This window comes from Vanessa cardui, chromosome 17 (genome assembly GCF_905220365.1).
Source record: "Vanessa cardui chromosome 17, ilVanCard2.1, whole genome shotgun sequence".
NCBI classification, from domain to species: domain Eukaryota; kingdom Metazoa; phylum Arthropoda; class Insecta; order Lepidoptera; family Nymphalidae; genus Vanessa; species Vanessa cardui.
Window position 1 is genome coordinate 11,894,430 of NC_061139.1, and position 16,612 is coordinate 11,911,041.

Consider the following 16,612-nt stretch of genomic DNA (forward strand, 5'->3'; position numbering starts at 1 on the left):
TGCGAAGTCAGAACGAACAGTAAACAAATATAAATGTAAAATAGTTGTTTAGATCGTAAATGAATTCACTGACGTATTATTGTTGTAGCTTTTGTTAAAGAGATATATTTTGGGGTTACTTATAACAATTATATGAATAAGATTAATTTCCTAGATATAAGACAGTGCAAGCGCACCAGTTTCAGCAAACAAGTCATGTGTAGACGCACCTTTACACAAAGCAAGCGTTACGCTACAATGCATCAGTGTAGCAAACGCTTAAAATATAAGATACGCAGAACGAAACGAATTCCTGTAAATGACGCGCCGTCTTACTTGGTATTTTTCTTTTAACCATTATTTTTCTCAAGCGTTCTATGATCTACGATTAAGATTAGAAAAAAATTTTGGTCACATGTATAGAATAAATATGTCTTGTTTCTTCAAGCCGCATAATTCCACACGTCCAAAAAATTAAAAATCACGTTTTTATATGAGGCACCTGAAATGTGTTTCTGCAAATAACGTAAACAGTCCCGCTCCCCTAGAATATCAAGCAAAGCGACTCACCGGCGGTGTGGCGGGGCCAGGCGCCGGCGCCGGCGGCCGCCAGCAGCGACAGCAGCACGCTCCACTCCGCCGCGCTGTGCACGTTCTGCGCCGACGTCTTCACCAGCTCGTATAACCCGCACGAGATCTGCGGAGCCGCCCCGAAGCTACACTCGACACTCGACATTCGTACAGACAGCAATCGATTAAAAGATGTCTAGGAACGACATACTAGTACAAAAATAGGGGTATTTTAAATTTGTTAAAGTGCAAACAAGTAAACAATGAGTGGTCAACGAATTAGATTTTTATCATGTGGCTGGGAGGGGCTAGACGAGGCAGAGCTGGTTGTAGATATAACAGTCTCGGTTTCAAATACGGGTACATACAAAAGAAAATATAATCATTACAGTCACTAAATACTCAGTTGCGGTTCAATGTGAGGAACTTAGCAGTGTTTGAGCTCAGGTGCCTCGGAAATGACACAAAACAATAGCTAGCGGCTAAAGTCTGTCGGGCCAGTGGTACCTAGAAGTAGTAAGGAGGAGGGCACTCACGACGTCGGCCTGCTGGTAGAAGAGGCGGTAGGGCAGGCGGTAGAGCAGCGTGAGGTGCGCCAGCAGCGGCGGCGCGGCGGCCTCGCAGCGCATGAGGCGCGCCGACACGCGCAGCAGCGCCGTGAGCGCGCGCGCCAGCGGCCCCGCGCCCCGCGCGCCCGCCCAGCGCACCGCGCGCGCCGTGTGCGCGCCCGCCTCCGCCCACACGCTCACCGCGCGGTCGCTGCGCCGCAAACAACGTCAAGTAAAGCAACGCTAAGCAACTCAACTTCGTGTAATATAACCCTCCGTACTAGTTCTTGAAAGTGTAAGAATATGTGTAATATGTATGACTGAGTAAGTTATGTGCGTGTGCGTGTGCGTGTGCGTGTGTGTGCGTGTGCGCGTGCGCATTTGTACATGTGCGCGCGCGCGTGTGTGTAACTGCAATTATCTACTTTTAAATAAATTCAGTTATTAGATAAAGTCAAGTTTTAACGATTTTTCAGTTTCATCATATGGTAACATTTTGAAAAATTTATGAACATTACTTAAAGCTCTAGCATTTGTAAATAATTTTATTAAAATTTAAAATTAAATTAACTGGAAAAATGTCCACTCAGAAACAAAATGACAAAATAGATATTTATATGTAGTTAATACTTACCGATTTTGTATGAGCGTCTGTCCGAGCAGCTCCAGAAAGAAAATCGTAATGTCTTCTAGCTGCGGGTTCAGTTGTATGCTGTCGGAGTCGGGGGGAGTACCGATGGCCACCATCGCTCTGATCAGTTCCTGGATACAGAAAAAATATAAAGTAATCTGTTGTTGGTGGTGATGGCGAGGATAATGAAAGTCACTAATTCATCATTCATTCATTCATTCATTCCAGGTCAACTTTATTAACGAGACGGTACAATTATACGGACTGTGACGCACTTGATAGACACTCTGACTTTCATACATGATATATGCCAAAGAATATGAGATACACAGATGTGAAATATTTTAGTCATAGAATATGTAACTTTACTAACTGTTTACTTTGATAGCTATGTGCATATACGGCACAAATCACTAATTTCAGGTAAAGTCATTTTGGAACAGCAAAACCCATATTGATGTGGAATTTTTTTATACCCAATGTAATGATGTTTGACGACGGTTTTCAAGGGTACGCCACTCCGAGGTCCCGGGTTCGATTCTTGATCCGAATCGATATAGATTATCATTAGTTTTCTATGTTGTCTTGGGTCTGGGTGTTTGTGGTACCTTCGTTACTTCTGATTTTCCATAACACAAATGCTTTAGCTACTTAAATTGGGATCAGAGTAATGTATGTGATGTTGTCTCATATTTATTTATTTAATGATCATATTATTGGTACCTGCAAACTTTCCAGCTGCAGAAACTTCGTCTCCGTGACGAGAAGGCCGGGGAAGTTGCACTTGGCGACGCAATCGGTAGCCGCGTCTATCAGCACTTTCTCGTGGGGAGTGGGCGCTCTGATAGCTGAAAATATATTGTAATTTAGGTTTCTTTGTCAAAGAATATCATATGTCAAATATATCTTAAATTTCTCAGCTTAAAAGAGATAAATTAGATGCGCATGCGCCTGCGAACGGTCAGTTCAGGCGCATGCGCATCTAATTAAGCAACTTCCAGCTTCTATTTTGACGTCGCTGTTATTGGAATTTTGAAAATATTATGGAACACTCAAATTGAAGATTGGTGTACCTTTATTCCTTTTTTATTTGAAACTGGCTAAAGTCACACAAATGTAAGTATTACTTCTTTCATAAAAGATGTTATTGAGCTCTAAGATAAATATATGTATAATATTAAACCAACCGCTTTCTCCGAGCGCTATGTATGAATATATGCTGGAAAGCAACCCACTGTCGCTGCCTCTCACCGCTTCCCGTATCAACGACACTTTGCCTTCGGGTGCTAGGTAATCTTCTGCTTCCACCAGACACTACAACATTACATCATATTCCATTATTTAAGAAACAAAAATTGTGAAGCTAACGTGCACTAGAAATGTACATATGATACGACAAGAATATTATAACCGGCAATTTTATTAACTTAAATAAAATTAGATTTTTAAAAATGTATAGTCATCATATATTATATTATATGAACCAACGGCCACGCGTTCTATTAGCATACAAGTGTGTGTGTGTGCGTACCTGCGGCAGCAGGCGGCCGATGTACAGCGTGTTGACGATCTCCAACAGGTGGCGCCACCCGTCGCGCACGCAGTCCGCGTGGCGCGCCGCCACAGCGCACGCGCGCCGCAGCGCGCACTGCGCCTTCAGCGACTGCCCCAGCGACACGCCTGTCGGACACGCACACATTACGGAGCCGCCCGCCACGCCGCCGCCCACCCCAGCGCGCCTGCCTACCGATGGCGATGTAGGATGTATGCTGCGGCGCCAGCAGGCCCGTGAACTTGCACAGCGTGAGCAGCAGCGTGTCGAGCGACAGCGCGTCGGCGGGCAGGCGCGCCACCAGCGCCGCGCAGCGCTCCAGCCCTTCCAGCGCCGCAAGCGCTGCGCAGTCGCGCGCGCCGCCCGCCACCTCCTCCGCGCTGGGCGGCGCCGCGCGCTCGAACGCCGCCGACAGCGCCGTCACCTGCGGGCGATCACTTGGTGGTAGGGCTTCGTGCGAGCCCGTCTTGGTAGGTACCACCCACTCATCAGTTATTCTACCGCCAAATAACAGTACTCAGTATTGTTGTGTTCCGGTTTGAAGGGTGAGTGAGCCAGTGTAACATGTAACATCTTAGTTCCCAAGGTTAGTGGCGCAGTGACGATGTAAGGAATAGTTAATATTTCTCACAGCGTCATTGTCTATGGGTGATGGTGACCACTTACCATCAGGTGGCCCATATGCTCGTTAGCCAACCTATACCATAAAAAAAAAAACGTGTGTGTGTGTAAGTGATAGTGTGCTCGTATTGTAATAGAATGTGCGTGCGACAGCGGGCGTCACTGACGGCGGGGGGGCAGGCGAGCGGCAGCAGGCGCGCGGGTAGGGCGTGCGGGCGCGGCGGCGCGCGGAGGTAGCGCGCGGGGGGGCGGCGCGCGCGGCGCTGCAGCACGCGCCACAGGTACGCGTCGCGCAGCGGGCCCACGCGCTCCGCCGGCATCACCATCTCCTCCGACCTGCGCGAAACTTGAGTTCACTATTGTGCGACTACACGCTATGCATGCTATGCTCCAACTCATTCCCGGCTGGGACGGTTTAGTTAGCATGCTAAGCTTTTAAACTTACATATATGTGTAAATGAAGCTCTTTTACTCTTCATTTAAAATTTAAATAATTACACTTGCTCATTACTTACTATAATTATTATCTATGGTGGCAGCACTTTTTACTCTGTATTTATTATATAATTTAATCTGTAGAAAAATGCTCTCTGGTTTATTGTACATTATAGTTACAAATTAAGATTTTTGTAACGGAATATGTAATGATTGTAAAATTGAAATTGAAGCAATAGCTTTTAATGTTGTTTCTTTTTTACAGGTTAGTAAATAATATAATGTTAATTTGTACTAGGTATATAAGTAGTCGTAAATAGTATTTGCAAATATAATATTCATTGTATCAAACTTTAAAAAAATAAATAACTTTTTTACAGAGCAACAACTAAGTTTTTTTGTTTCAACAAACAACATATTACATATGAAATATAATTGATTACCAATTTGACAGCAATAGTGCTACTTGCATATCGTGAAGTAAAATATAAAATCGCGCACCGTCTAGACACAGTCATTGAAATCATATTGAGTTCTTGTAGGGGTACGGAGAATAGAAGCTGTGGTTCAAGGTCGGATGGGTCAAAAGCTATGACACAACGGCCGTGGGACGATAGAGACGCCGGTCGACTCACTTTATCGAATGAAATATCGCTTCGAGCATCGCCTGATCGAATTCCCCGTTCCCGTTGCAGCCTCGGAGATTGCGCACGAAGTCTTCCACTGTCATGGGCACGTTCAGCTTCTTCGCATTGTTGTTATGCTGGTCCACGTTGAGCATGATCACGGCATAGGCCAAGCGGAAAGCCGCGTCGGTGTTCGCGAACGGTTCACCGTTTGTTGACTGTGGAAGACAAGATTGAGTCGAGATGGCCCAGTGGTTAGAACGCGTGCATCTAAACCGATGATTGCGGGTTCAAACCCAGGCAAGCACCGCTGATTCATGTGCTTAATTTGTGTTTATAATTCGTCTCGTGCTCAGCGGTGAAGGAAAACATCGTGAGGAAACCTGCATGTGACAAATTTCATGGAAATTCTGCCACATGTGCATTCCACCAACCCGCATTGGAACAGCGTGGTGGAATATGTTCCAAACCTCCTTCTCAAAAAGGAGAGGAGGCCTTTAGCCCAGTAGTGGGAATTTACAGGCTGTTGTTGTTGTTGTTGTTGTTGCATATGCATACTTATTTCAACCTTACAACCTCATGAAAAAAAACAAAAAAACAATAGTTTGAGCAAACCTGCATAAGATTAACCAAGATAATTGGCAAGATAGATATGCTCCAAAAATTGTCTTTAAAAGAAGAGGAGCATTTTACCAACCAATAGAACATTCACCAACTATTCTTGAGGAAAATTGACAAATATAAAATTAAATAAAATATAAGTAATCAGCTCTACCACTGGGCCATCTCAGCTCTTCTGGGCAATCAAGAGCTGAGATGGCCCAGTGGTTAGAACGCGTGAATCTTAACCGATGATCGTGAGTTCAAACCCAGGCAAGCACCACTATATATATGTGCTTAATTTGTGTTTATAATTCATCTCGTGCTCGGCGGTGACGGAAAACATCGTGAGGAAACCTGCATGTGTCTAATTTCATCGAAATTCTGCCACATGTGCATTCCACCAACCCGCATTGGAACAGCGTGGTGGAATATGTTCCCAACCCTCTCCTTAACGGAAGAGAAGGCCTTTCTCAGCAGTGGGAAATTTACGGGCTGTTACTTTACTTTTACTTTTATAAGTAATCATCGTCCCCCCCCAAAGCCTACTCACATGCCAGCGCTCGGCGAACTTCTCCATGACGAGCGAGATGAGCGGCGCCTCGCCGGGCAGGCGGAAGGTCTCGAGGTAGAGCCGCAGCGCCTGGTCGATGCGCAGGCCGGTGTAGTCGAAGCTGTCCGCGAACGCCGACAGGATACTCGGCCCGCCTTCCTCTTCGCGAGAAGACCGCTTGCATATATATTCACCTGACACCAAAATATATACTCTGTGGTTATTTTATGGAAATTTATTTTGTTATCTATTATTAATGTTTTTGTTGTTTTTGTTTTATGGTATAGGTTGGCGGACGAGCATATGGGCCTCCTGATGGTAAGTGGTCACCATCACCCATAGACAATGACGCTGTGAGAAATATGAACTATTCCTTGCATCGTCAATGTGCTACCAACCTTGGGAACTAAGATGTTGTCTCCCTTGTGCCTGTACTTACACTGGCTTCGATGTATAGCTTCTAATCTTTCAATAGAATTATTATTGAGACATGAACCGAGATAGTCCAGTGGTTAGAGCGCGTGTATCTTAACGGATGATTGTGAGTTCAAAAAACACTTTGTTGTTAAAGTTACTCACCAATCATTTTCTTGTCCAAATCTGGGTTCTCTCTGAGAAACAAAGCGACTTGGTGCGGATCCAGTGGGGTGGGTAGCACACCGTGCTCTTGGAGGAACTCTATACCCCTCTCCGGTTTCTGGTTGAACATCTCTGTACCTTGAGTTACCCACTGGAAAAAATAATAATTTAGAATAACTAAGCACTTGATACACTTCAACACTTCGAAAGCAACACGACGTACCTTTTTCATATTCTTAACATTATCCAACTCAGCTTCAGACGGCAAATCAGTCGACGGCTTATGTCTGCCCGTCCTCCCGCCGAAGAAGTGGCTTATGTCGTGGGTCACGTGGTCACTGACCACGGAGGCGTCGTCCATTCCCCCTAGCTCGAGCGTCACGTGTCCACCCCGTACGTCATACTCTATCTCCTTCTCCTCTTCAACATTCTCCTCCACTTTTTGCATGGTGCCCATTTCTATGGCTTCGATGATCGTCATCAACGCTTCTAACGACATCGTGTGGATGTTGTAAGCGGTCGACGAGACGACGTTCTTTGACAAAAGCTTCGCCAGTTCCTCGAAGACGTCGATGCAATAAACGTCGCAATCGAAGTTGAGGTACAGCTCAGTGCAGAGACCAGGTATCCTGAACATCTGGGCCAGATTCTCCAACGCTATGTGGTGTATCTCCTTCAATTCGTATATTGATTTCGTCGTATCGGCGGATACTATGTCTATGATCTTCTTGAAAAATGCCTCCATTTGGTATTTGAGGTGCGTCCTGAGCGCTTCGAAAAGGAGAAACCAGATCTGGAGATCTAACGCGAATATGGATATTCTCTCCGTATCTAACAACTGAAAATGAAAATGCAATTATATTTAATATAATACAAACACAGAGAACAACATTATTTAAAAAAAAAGTTTAATCAAAACTCAAGTGTGTGAATAATTAGATCAATGAGTCAATACATGTTTCAGTCAAAAACACTTTTGAAAATATAAAACAAAATACAAAATTGTCATAACTAGAATGATAAAACAGATCAGGAATGTTGGTTTCACCGAAAATAACCAGTAGGAAACTCAGTAGAGATTCGCTCACTCAGTCGCGAATCTTAAACAATGATTGTGGGTTCAAATTCACGCAAACACCACTGAATTATTTTGTGCGTCATTTGTCTTTATAATTCATGACATGCTCGGAGGAAAACGTCGTGAGGAAACCTGCATTTGCCTAAATCCAACTCGCATTGGAATAACGTGGTGGAATATTGTTGGCAAAGTTAAAATTGACTTGATTTTCTAACACTGAACCCCATAAAGACTGTGCTTATGAAATACATGTGCAACTCACACTTAACAGGTTCTTGCAAAGTGGATCCTTCACCAGGTAGAGTAGTGAGGGGTACTTTGCGATCTGGTCCGCACCAACTTCCAGCGCGGTGGCCACCAGACTGAGGCCCAGGTGGACCATGGCGGATGTGTTCTGTGTATCCAGTGGATTGCACAGTGATATCAGGAATCTGGAAAAAAATATTTAAGTTGAATTTTACATGTAAGTATCGCCAAGTGCCCATCCATAATGGTATGGATTTTATGCATCTTATTTAACATATGCTTTTGAACATATTTTCAGAAGAAAAGAACATGGTCCATTAGCTATCAGATCAGATAATACAGACGATAAAAAAGCATGGAATTAATACTTGTTGACTTCCAAGCAGGATATGTTACATACCTATATAATTGTATTTAATTAACATGCATTTTTAAACGTTGAAAAAGAGTAACTACTGATTTTCTTGCCAGTTCTTCTCGGTGGAATCTGCTTTTCGAAGCGGTGGTAACTTCACTTAAAAAAAGTTGTTAAATGAAAATTCAAAAGCACCACTTAATCATGTGCTCAATTGGTGTTTATAATTCATCTCGTGTTCGGCGGTGAAGGAAAACATCGTGAGGAAACCTGCATGTGTCTAATTTCATAGAAATTTTGCCACATCTGAAACCATCAACTCCCATAGAAACAGCGTTGTGGAAGATGTTGCAAACCTTCTAAAACGGAAAAGTCTTAGCCCAGCAGTGGGCAATTTACAGGCTGCTGTTGTAGCTCGTTGACTAACCTGAACAGTTCCCGCACGCAGACCAACCCGTACGGCTGCAAATTCAGTGACTCGTCTTGCGGTGTGAAACGAATGCCTCTATTGTTGACGTACTCCTCCAACTTCTCGCTGCTGTCATTTTGGGCATCTTCTTTGGTGGATTGAACTTCTGCTTGCGTGGGATCTGAAATAAGGAATTCAGTTTCATCCCCCTAGTTTTACTTTGTGGTAGAACCTTACTGATACCCGTCTGGGTACCAATTACTAATCTAAATTCTACCACGAAATAGTAATATATTTAGCTATGTTTCGATTACTAAGGTGATAAGGCTGTGTGTTTAAGATTTGTGTATTCTGTTGTGTTTGTGGACATACAGCGGAAGACGAGGCTTTGTCTTAGGCTATGTAATAGGCTATTTGACTGGTTTTTAAAATCCATTTTATATTATTTAGTAGAGGTTAAGGAACCCAGTAAAAGTAGATTTTTTTATTTCTAGTACATATTTGCTGAAAAATATCATATTAAAACTTCCATATTTAAATAACGCGCGAAAACGATACTTGCACAATATGGCGCTGCAATGGGGTCGGTGACGTCACTTTGCTGTATTTTAATCTGTGGTACATATAGTAGAAAAGCAAGGCTTACAACAAAGTGACTTCATCATAAGTCCGGCCAATCAGGAGCGTTTTGTGTCACGTGACAAACGTTTGAAAAAATGAATTTTTATTTATTGATTTTTGAATAAATTAAGTATTATTTTCAAGTTTCATTAGTAAATAACCATTTTTAAACTCATAATATACACTGATTACAATAATTCACAATTTATTTTTCGCATTGTCAAATAGGTTACTATGATGATAATGATGATAAAATCAAGAAGTGTTGTAGGATATCCAGTTGGAACCAGTTCTATTAGCTTTATATTATGTATTAACAGACTCAATTAACAATACTTGAAAATAATTAAATGAGGATGGCAAAATTGATTTTTTTTTTATGGTATAGCTTGGCGGACGAGCATATGGGCCACCTGATGGTAAGTGGTCACCATCGCCCATAGACAATGACGCTGTAAGAAATATTAACTATTCCTTACATCGTCAATGTGCCGCCAACCTTGGGAACTAAGATGTTATGTCCCTTGTGCCTGTAGTTACACTGGCTCACTCACCTTTCAAATCGGAACACAACAATACTGAGTACTGTTGTTTGGCGGTAGAATAACTGATGAGTGGGTGGTACCTACCCACACGGACTTGCACAAAGCCCTACCACCAAGTAACAATAAAGTGATATGTAAAGTCTTTACAATTAAGCATACATAGGGACAAACAGCGGTAAGGAATTTTATTTAATACTATACAATGATAATGATGATTCAAAATCAAGAAGAAGTAATATACCATCAACTTCCGCAGCTTCGACGACTTCGACGTCATCTTCTTCGGACTTCTTCGCTTCCTCAGCTTCGATGTCCCCGCTCTCCGAGTTACTCACGCACTTCTCCAGCAGCTGAGTTATGGACGAGTTCTCCGTCGCAGCGAGGTCCATAGACGAGTGACGCGCGTGCTTCTTGGTTGGACTTTTCACTTGATCGACCGGTTCGATTGTTATTTCCGCCTCATTTATTAGATTCTTATCTTGACTGCAAACCATAAAATTTGAGGAAAATAGTTATCATTATAATAACAGAAAGATTTTAAACTGAACATAAATGACCAGTCTAAAGATTATCGTAAAAGAAAATATTAAAGTACATATAAACAATATTAGACAAACTTAACTTAATCTGGCTTATATAATAAATTGTACAATAACGTCCCGGCTTCACCAGATAAGGCCACCTGACGGTCACCACTATCCATATACATTGGCACAGTAAGATACATTAACCATTTCTTATATCACACCAATGCCAAATCAATATTGGTAGCTAATATGTTCTGTCCCTTGTGCCTGCAGTTACACTGGCTCAATCGCCCTTCAAACTAACCTAACCTACCCAGAAAGGCTTGCACAAAGTCATACTAGCAAGTAAAACTAGCATTAGAAGTGAAACTATATAACTACATATTTATATAAGCTATATGCAATTACCTGTGTCCTTGAACCATTTGCTTATTTGAGTCCAAATCAGCTTCAAAGTCAACGACGCCAGTCTGTTCCGTTATTGACGATTTCCTGTCCAAGGAATTTGTACCTTGAAAAGAAACACTATCGTTACAAATACAGCACATTTACTTAATATGTATATTATAAGTTACACACAAAAGTATAGTACAAATTATTAATGAATAATAAACATTTTATTAAGAAGTAAAATTTTGTAGGTTGGTTTATAAAACCCCTCCACAATCTTAATATAATAAATAATCCAATTAAAAAACAGTACACTTAAAAGCTATATTACACCTGAGTGATATATGATAGACATTACATTTTTATTACATACTTGTTTTCTTAAATATCGATAAAAGGCGATCGGGCTTCGATCAGGCGCAATTTATTAATAAATAAAATCAAAAGTGCACTTAATAAGAAGATATTTCTATTATAAGCGTAAAAAGGGAAACAGTTTAAGGGATGTCTCGATCGATACTAACTCCTAACACATGACTTAAGCTTAAACGGAGGGTTCAATTGGAATATTAGTAACTCCTTTAATTATTATTACTTAAAGGAGTTAGTAAGGGCTTATTTACTTTTATAATGTTCAATTATTAATTCATTTATATAAGTATGACGTTTAGGATTAATGTGAATTATTATTTTATTGAGAAACATAGATGAAAATATGTATGTGGAAACGTTATACATTTTATATAAAATTTTCTCTATGATAGTTAAATAAATACATTGCCTATTATTATTTTCAAAAACTGTCTATGGACAGTGGATAAAACTATCCAAAGCAGATTTTGTTTTGTACCCATAATTTGTAAACAATGATATCTTCTAAGCCACTTATTTCGTGCTTTAAAGTGAAGTAAAACATCGTAAGGAAATCTGTATGTGCTGAAGATTAATCAGTCATATGTGTATCTACCAACACACATTAGAAGTGTGGAATGAGTTCCATAATCTTCTCTGAAGGAACTAAGCCTAATTACAAAGGGACAGTAACTTCTACATTATGATATACAGAAGTAATTTGAGAAATAATGAAGTACTCTGAAGAGGCGCCGGTACTTATGGGTAGCCAACAGCCTCCTGGTTACAAAAATTATGTGTTGGGTATGTCTTGATAACCATACCCCGCACACCGACAACGGCGTACGTACCATCAAAGCGGTAAACACCCTTTTTAAACCGCGAACTGTCATTCCATGTATATATAATTTCACGAGAGCAACACGTTAGCGCGATTTAAATACGTTCAGCGCCATCTAGTGAGCAGATTTCGGAAACTTCATTTTCCAGACTTATTTTATTTTACCCGCTTAATTCAAACTTTGGCATGACACCTAACAGATTTTAGTACAACTGCGCGTAATACTAGACAGTATTTGGAAATTATAGTGTAACTTTATTATTATTATACATATAATTCTAATACAAAAGTAGACAAAGTTACTCCTTGTTATCGATCCAACCGTTTTAGCCGGAAAAAAACAGAAACAAAAATTGTAAAAATGTTATTTTGGTATATAAATCCTGTATACGTACATATGCATTTAATAATAAGCGGTAATTTTAATAAACAAACATATCTCTTTTACTGTATGTATAAAGCATAACTATAAATAACAATAACTCTCTTACTGTTAGCTTGCGCCATTTTCTTTTTAGCGGACTTATCCCTCCGCTTGAGGGACAGACCGACGGTCGTGTAATTCGTGGCTGCGTCTTCCGGCGGGAATTGCGGCAGTCTCATGAAAATCAGCTGAGTCATATCGCGGAGACTCTGCTCTGCGTTACGGCGGAGAAGTTCTGCAAAAAATATATAAGTTCAAATTAGTTTATTTCTATTTCATTCATTCATTAAATGTTGCGTATCGATATCAGAGAAAATATAGATACATCCTTAGATTGAGTTCACCACTGACAGATATGTCAATTTTGACAACCCGCCAAAATTTCTTTTTACAAGTACGTGGACATAAAAGGCGTAAAAAAGCCACACCCAATTCGTATATAAATCATTGAATGTTTAGGAACGTATGTCTTTACATGCAAAAATAATTAAATAAATCAGTAGAAAGGACCCTTAGAATTTCTGATAATTAGAAATAAAATGAGAAAAAAAAGAACATTAGTAAGGACTCTTTAAGGAGTAATTCCTTAATTTTCTTATTTACCTTCATTTAATTAAGGTTAAAACTTGTACTGGGAATAAGGTCTAGAATAGTCCCAGGGGTCAGTATCGCTACAACTTTACAAATCGCTAGGCGGACCTTAAACCATTGTATTATTCACACATCATAGCCAAACAGTAAATAAATGAAAGCTTTGTTTTATTACATTTCAGTTTCGACTGAAGATGATAAACATGAAGAAACGAAAGATGCATAAGCGCATACATTACGTAAAACATTAATTTAGCCATTCAATGAAATGCCTAGCCGTTTTACTAAAAGATGGTATCAATCAGCTAATACATAGTCCGTTCATAGAAAACAATGCTTCTGGATATAAAGATGTCCATGAACAATTTCGAAACTCCGAGGCCTTTGGTTTCGAGAAATATGCAGCACATCCGACTGGTGTTTAGGTTGCTGACTGGTTTAACAGCGCTGTGGCTCTTTAGTGGCTAGCCGTTTCAGTGAATGGCTAATTTAAGCAGTTGACTAGAACACACATATTAAAATTTCTTCGTCAAGCTTACGTTCATGTATTTTTACTAGATGGAGCAGAATCTATATAATTATTTTTGGATTAGGGTACCATAGCTGTTAATTGGATCGAATAATGATTTTAAAAGGTGTTACAACACATGCAGAGTATTGTTAGGATATTAATAAAATTTGTATTTTTTTTACCTGTAAGTCTCGTCTCAAAACACGTTCGGAAACAGCTGAGCATAATCTCACAAACACTTTCGTCAGTCAACATGGCACCTTCTGGGCTCAGCATTAGAGTACGTAAAACCTAAAACAAAATCAAAATATTCTTTATTCGAACAGGCTAGCAAAAGCACTTTTGAATTGTCATATTACAGAACTGAATTAAATGTAAAGCTACCACGTGTTCGGTATCTATAGGCAATGGTTACAATACCGTCTGAAGACACATTTTGTTGCTTGACTGTTTGTTATAAAACAAAATTAATGCGAATTCGATTACCGAGCCAACGAGCGATAGATAGGTATTTTTTTAAATGTAGGTAAAGGAAAAAGAAAGAGTCAATTCTAGTCAGAATTGACACAATTTGTTCAAGCAACTGTTGAATAAGGCAGGCATAATTTACTGGCAACACTTGAATAAGTAAAATAATGAACTCATTTGTAACAGGATGATATGTAAAAATATATTACTTGTAAAATCTTCAAAAGCACCACACCGTCCGACGAATGATCAGTTCCAACAAAACGGGCATGGGTGACAGCATCAGCGATGTCCTCGACTGTTGCCGGTACGCTCGAGTGGGTCGGGTCTGAAATATGGCAAATTTGACGTCCTATTAGTCGATATCCGTAGGAAAACAAATACAAATTATAGTATTGGAAATTTTGTTTATATTTTTTTTTCATATACATGCATATGCGGGCGATTAGTGTTACATTTGATTATTAATTAGTCAAAAATCTACCACCGAATCGGATTTTATATTTCGTCTTTATTACCTAAGAAATTTAAAAAAAAAAAACCATTTCTTAGGGTTATTTATATAAACGAGAAAGGAAAATGGGCAAAGAATTGATCCCTGAGGAACCCTGTAACTATTAATCCAATTGCTTATTCGATTGGCAGTCTCTCTAATCCCATATTGATGTCCCTTCCCGATGAAAGTTTCGTGTAGCACACAATTAAAAGCCTTAGATGATATTTCCAAGAGATTCCGTGACTCTTCCCCGGCCTTATAAATATTTTTATTGAGTTGTCAATAGTCCAATGGTCACATGGACCAATACCGCCTGGTAATAGATTGTGACATCAAAAAAAATTTGAACCAAATAACGGCTTGAATTTAAAATCATAATTTTGTACAATATTTTTGGACTTTCAATAACAAAACTGGTTTGATCACTTAACAAGAATGATTGATCAAAAATGGACGAGTTACAGTATAAATATATTGTAAAATTGACATAAGCAGAGTGAGACTTCAACATTGGATAGTATACATTAACAACATATAACAATAACAACTGCGTCAGCTCAATAAAATGTACCAAAAAAATACAAAAGTGCATACCTTGTTCTACCTACAAATAATCTCATTTCTATACTTCATATTGAACTCGAAAAATATATTTTAAAATTGTTACATTTTTAAATTATTATAGTGACGTTGAGTAATAAAAAAAAATTTTTCATCGAATTAAAACACAATGAAAATCTATTAAAATTACTCTAACTTTATATACAAGGTTCAATATTTTAATTGTGTTACAATTAAATCATATAAAACAATTTAATTCATGGTACGCATTACAATTTCAAGTGGCAAATACTCAACTAACATATACAATGCAATTAATGCAACAAATATTGAGTTACATATATATAATAATTCTAAGTATTTAATGCAAATTTCTATAAATTTTTAAATCTATAATAACATGTCAAATGTTCTAAATCGGCTGCAACTTTTCACGATTAAATTACAGAACAGATGCACGCACTTTTGGTATGGAGATATATGTATTGAGTACCGAGAAAGTATAGGAAGTACTTTTTTAAATAACCCTAGAGCGTAAAATGACAGGCAAAGTTCTATAAACATTGCATGGGTGAAGCTGCAGGTTTAAATAGTAATTATGTAGCCATATATATAAATTATTTAGTTTTGTAATGAAAATATTATTTGTTATTATTTTTGAAGTTGTGTAAATTTTTTAATTGATAAAATAATTCAGATTACAGACACTTGACATAATTAATTTATTTCAAATTAGATAACTTATAAATCTTTTAATCTTTTAACCTAATTTATAATAAATTATTATTATCATTATTTTGGTATTTATATATTAAATATAATTTTTTATTATACTATACAACAGCTAATTTAAATTGGATATAGTTTCGTGAGTTCATGAATACTATAAAAAGTTTGAATATTGTCAGTAAAACATCTTACCAATTAGTCCATAAGAAAGAAATTTGTGTATAGCTGATAAAGCCAAAGTTGTTACTGGTCCGGTGGTCTCCTTGCTCCTAATAACTTCTAGGAATGGACTTAAGTACGTCGAAGGGTCTAGTAAACGCAAATCATCCACTTGATTTAATATAGTCTTCAAGTCTTGAAAGGTTCTCATAAGCACGTCATATTCCTCATTGGGGAAGGAATGCGAACCCCAGCGGGTACTCCGTCGCATGGCGGTGACCAGCATGGCCATCTCGCCTTGCACCACAAAAATCCCATTACCCGGCAAAGACATATTTGCGAGTTTTGCAAGTAAATATCACCGATATCAACAATGTTTAATAAATTATTTTTTGAAGTATAATCATCACCAAACTACATATTTTAAAAAACATATAACAAACTGCCACTGTCAGATATTATCTTATTGAGTTGTTTTTATTAAAATATGATAAAATTCCTAATAAAAATCAATAGGAATTCACAACTTGATTATCAAATTCCGTCACAATTCACGATCATATCATGTTGACGTTTCATTTATTTAGTATTACCTACTCTCCGCCAGCTGGCATTT

The 16,612-nt window shown here is 39.0% G+C and overlaps 1 protein-coding gene and 1 non-coding gene across 2 annotated transcripts in view; both read right to left on the reverse strand.

The window, feature by feature from the left end:
• LOC124536692 (Golgi-specific brefeldin A-resistance guanine nucleotide exchange factor 1) overlaps positions 1-16,588 on the reverse strand; it is a 154,142-nt gene extending 137,554 nt beyond the window's left edge. The window contains exons 1-20 of the mRNA XM_047113253.1: positions 16,030-16,588; positions 14,261-14,379; positions 13,766-13,874; positions 12,549-12,716; positions 10,884-10,986; positions 10,190-10,431; positions 8,801-8,963; positions 8,035-8,203; positions 6,918-7,532; positions 6,695-6,845; positions 6,116-6,309; positions 4,972-5,180; positions 4,069-4,237; positions 3,476-3,704; positions 3,260-3,408; positions 2,916-3,042; positions 2,452-2,576; positions 1,732-1,859; positions 1,086-1,308; positions 550-676 (exon numbers count right to left, since the gene is read on the reverse strand). Of these exons, the coding sequence (XP_046969209.1) occupies positions 550-676; positions 1,086-1,308; positions 1,732-1,859; positions 2,452-2,576; positions 2,916-3,042; positions 3,260-3,408; positions 3,476-3,704; positions 4,069-4,237; positions 4,972-5,180; positions 6,116-6,309; positions 6,695-6,845; positions 6,918-7,532; positions 8,035-8,203; positions 8,801-8,963; positions 10,190-10,431; positions 10,884-10,986; positions 12,549-12,716; positions 13,766-13,874; positions 14,261-14,379; positions 16,030-16,330 (3,820 nt within the window). The 5' untranslated portion in view covers positions 16,331-16,588. The remainder of the gene's footprint in view (positions 1-549; positions 677-1,085; positions 1,309-1,731; positions 1,860-2,451; positions 2,577-2,915; positions 3,043-3,259; positions 3,409-3,475; positions 3,705-4,068; positions 4,238-4,971; positions 5,181-6,115; positions 6,310-6,694; positions 6,846-6,917; positions 7,533-8,034; positions 8,204-8,800; positions 8,964-10,189; positions 10,432-10,883; positions 10,987-12,548; positions 12,717-13,765; positions 13,875-14,260; positions 14,380-16,029) is intronic.
• Positions 11,962-12,092, reverse strand: LOC124537133. The gene has a single exon (XR_006966914.1). It is a non-coding gene; the product is annotated as a U11 spliceosomal RNA (small nuclear RNA).
• Positions 16,589-16,612: the final 24 nt, after the last annotated feature.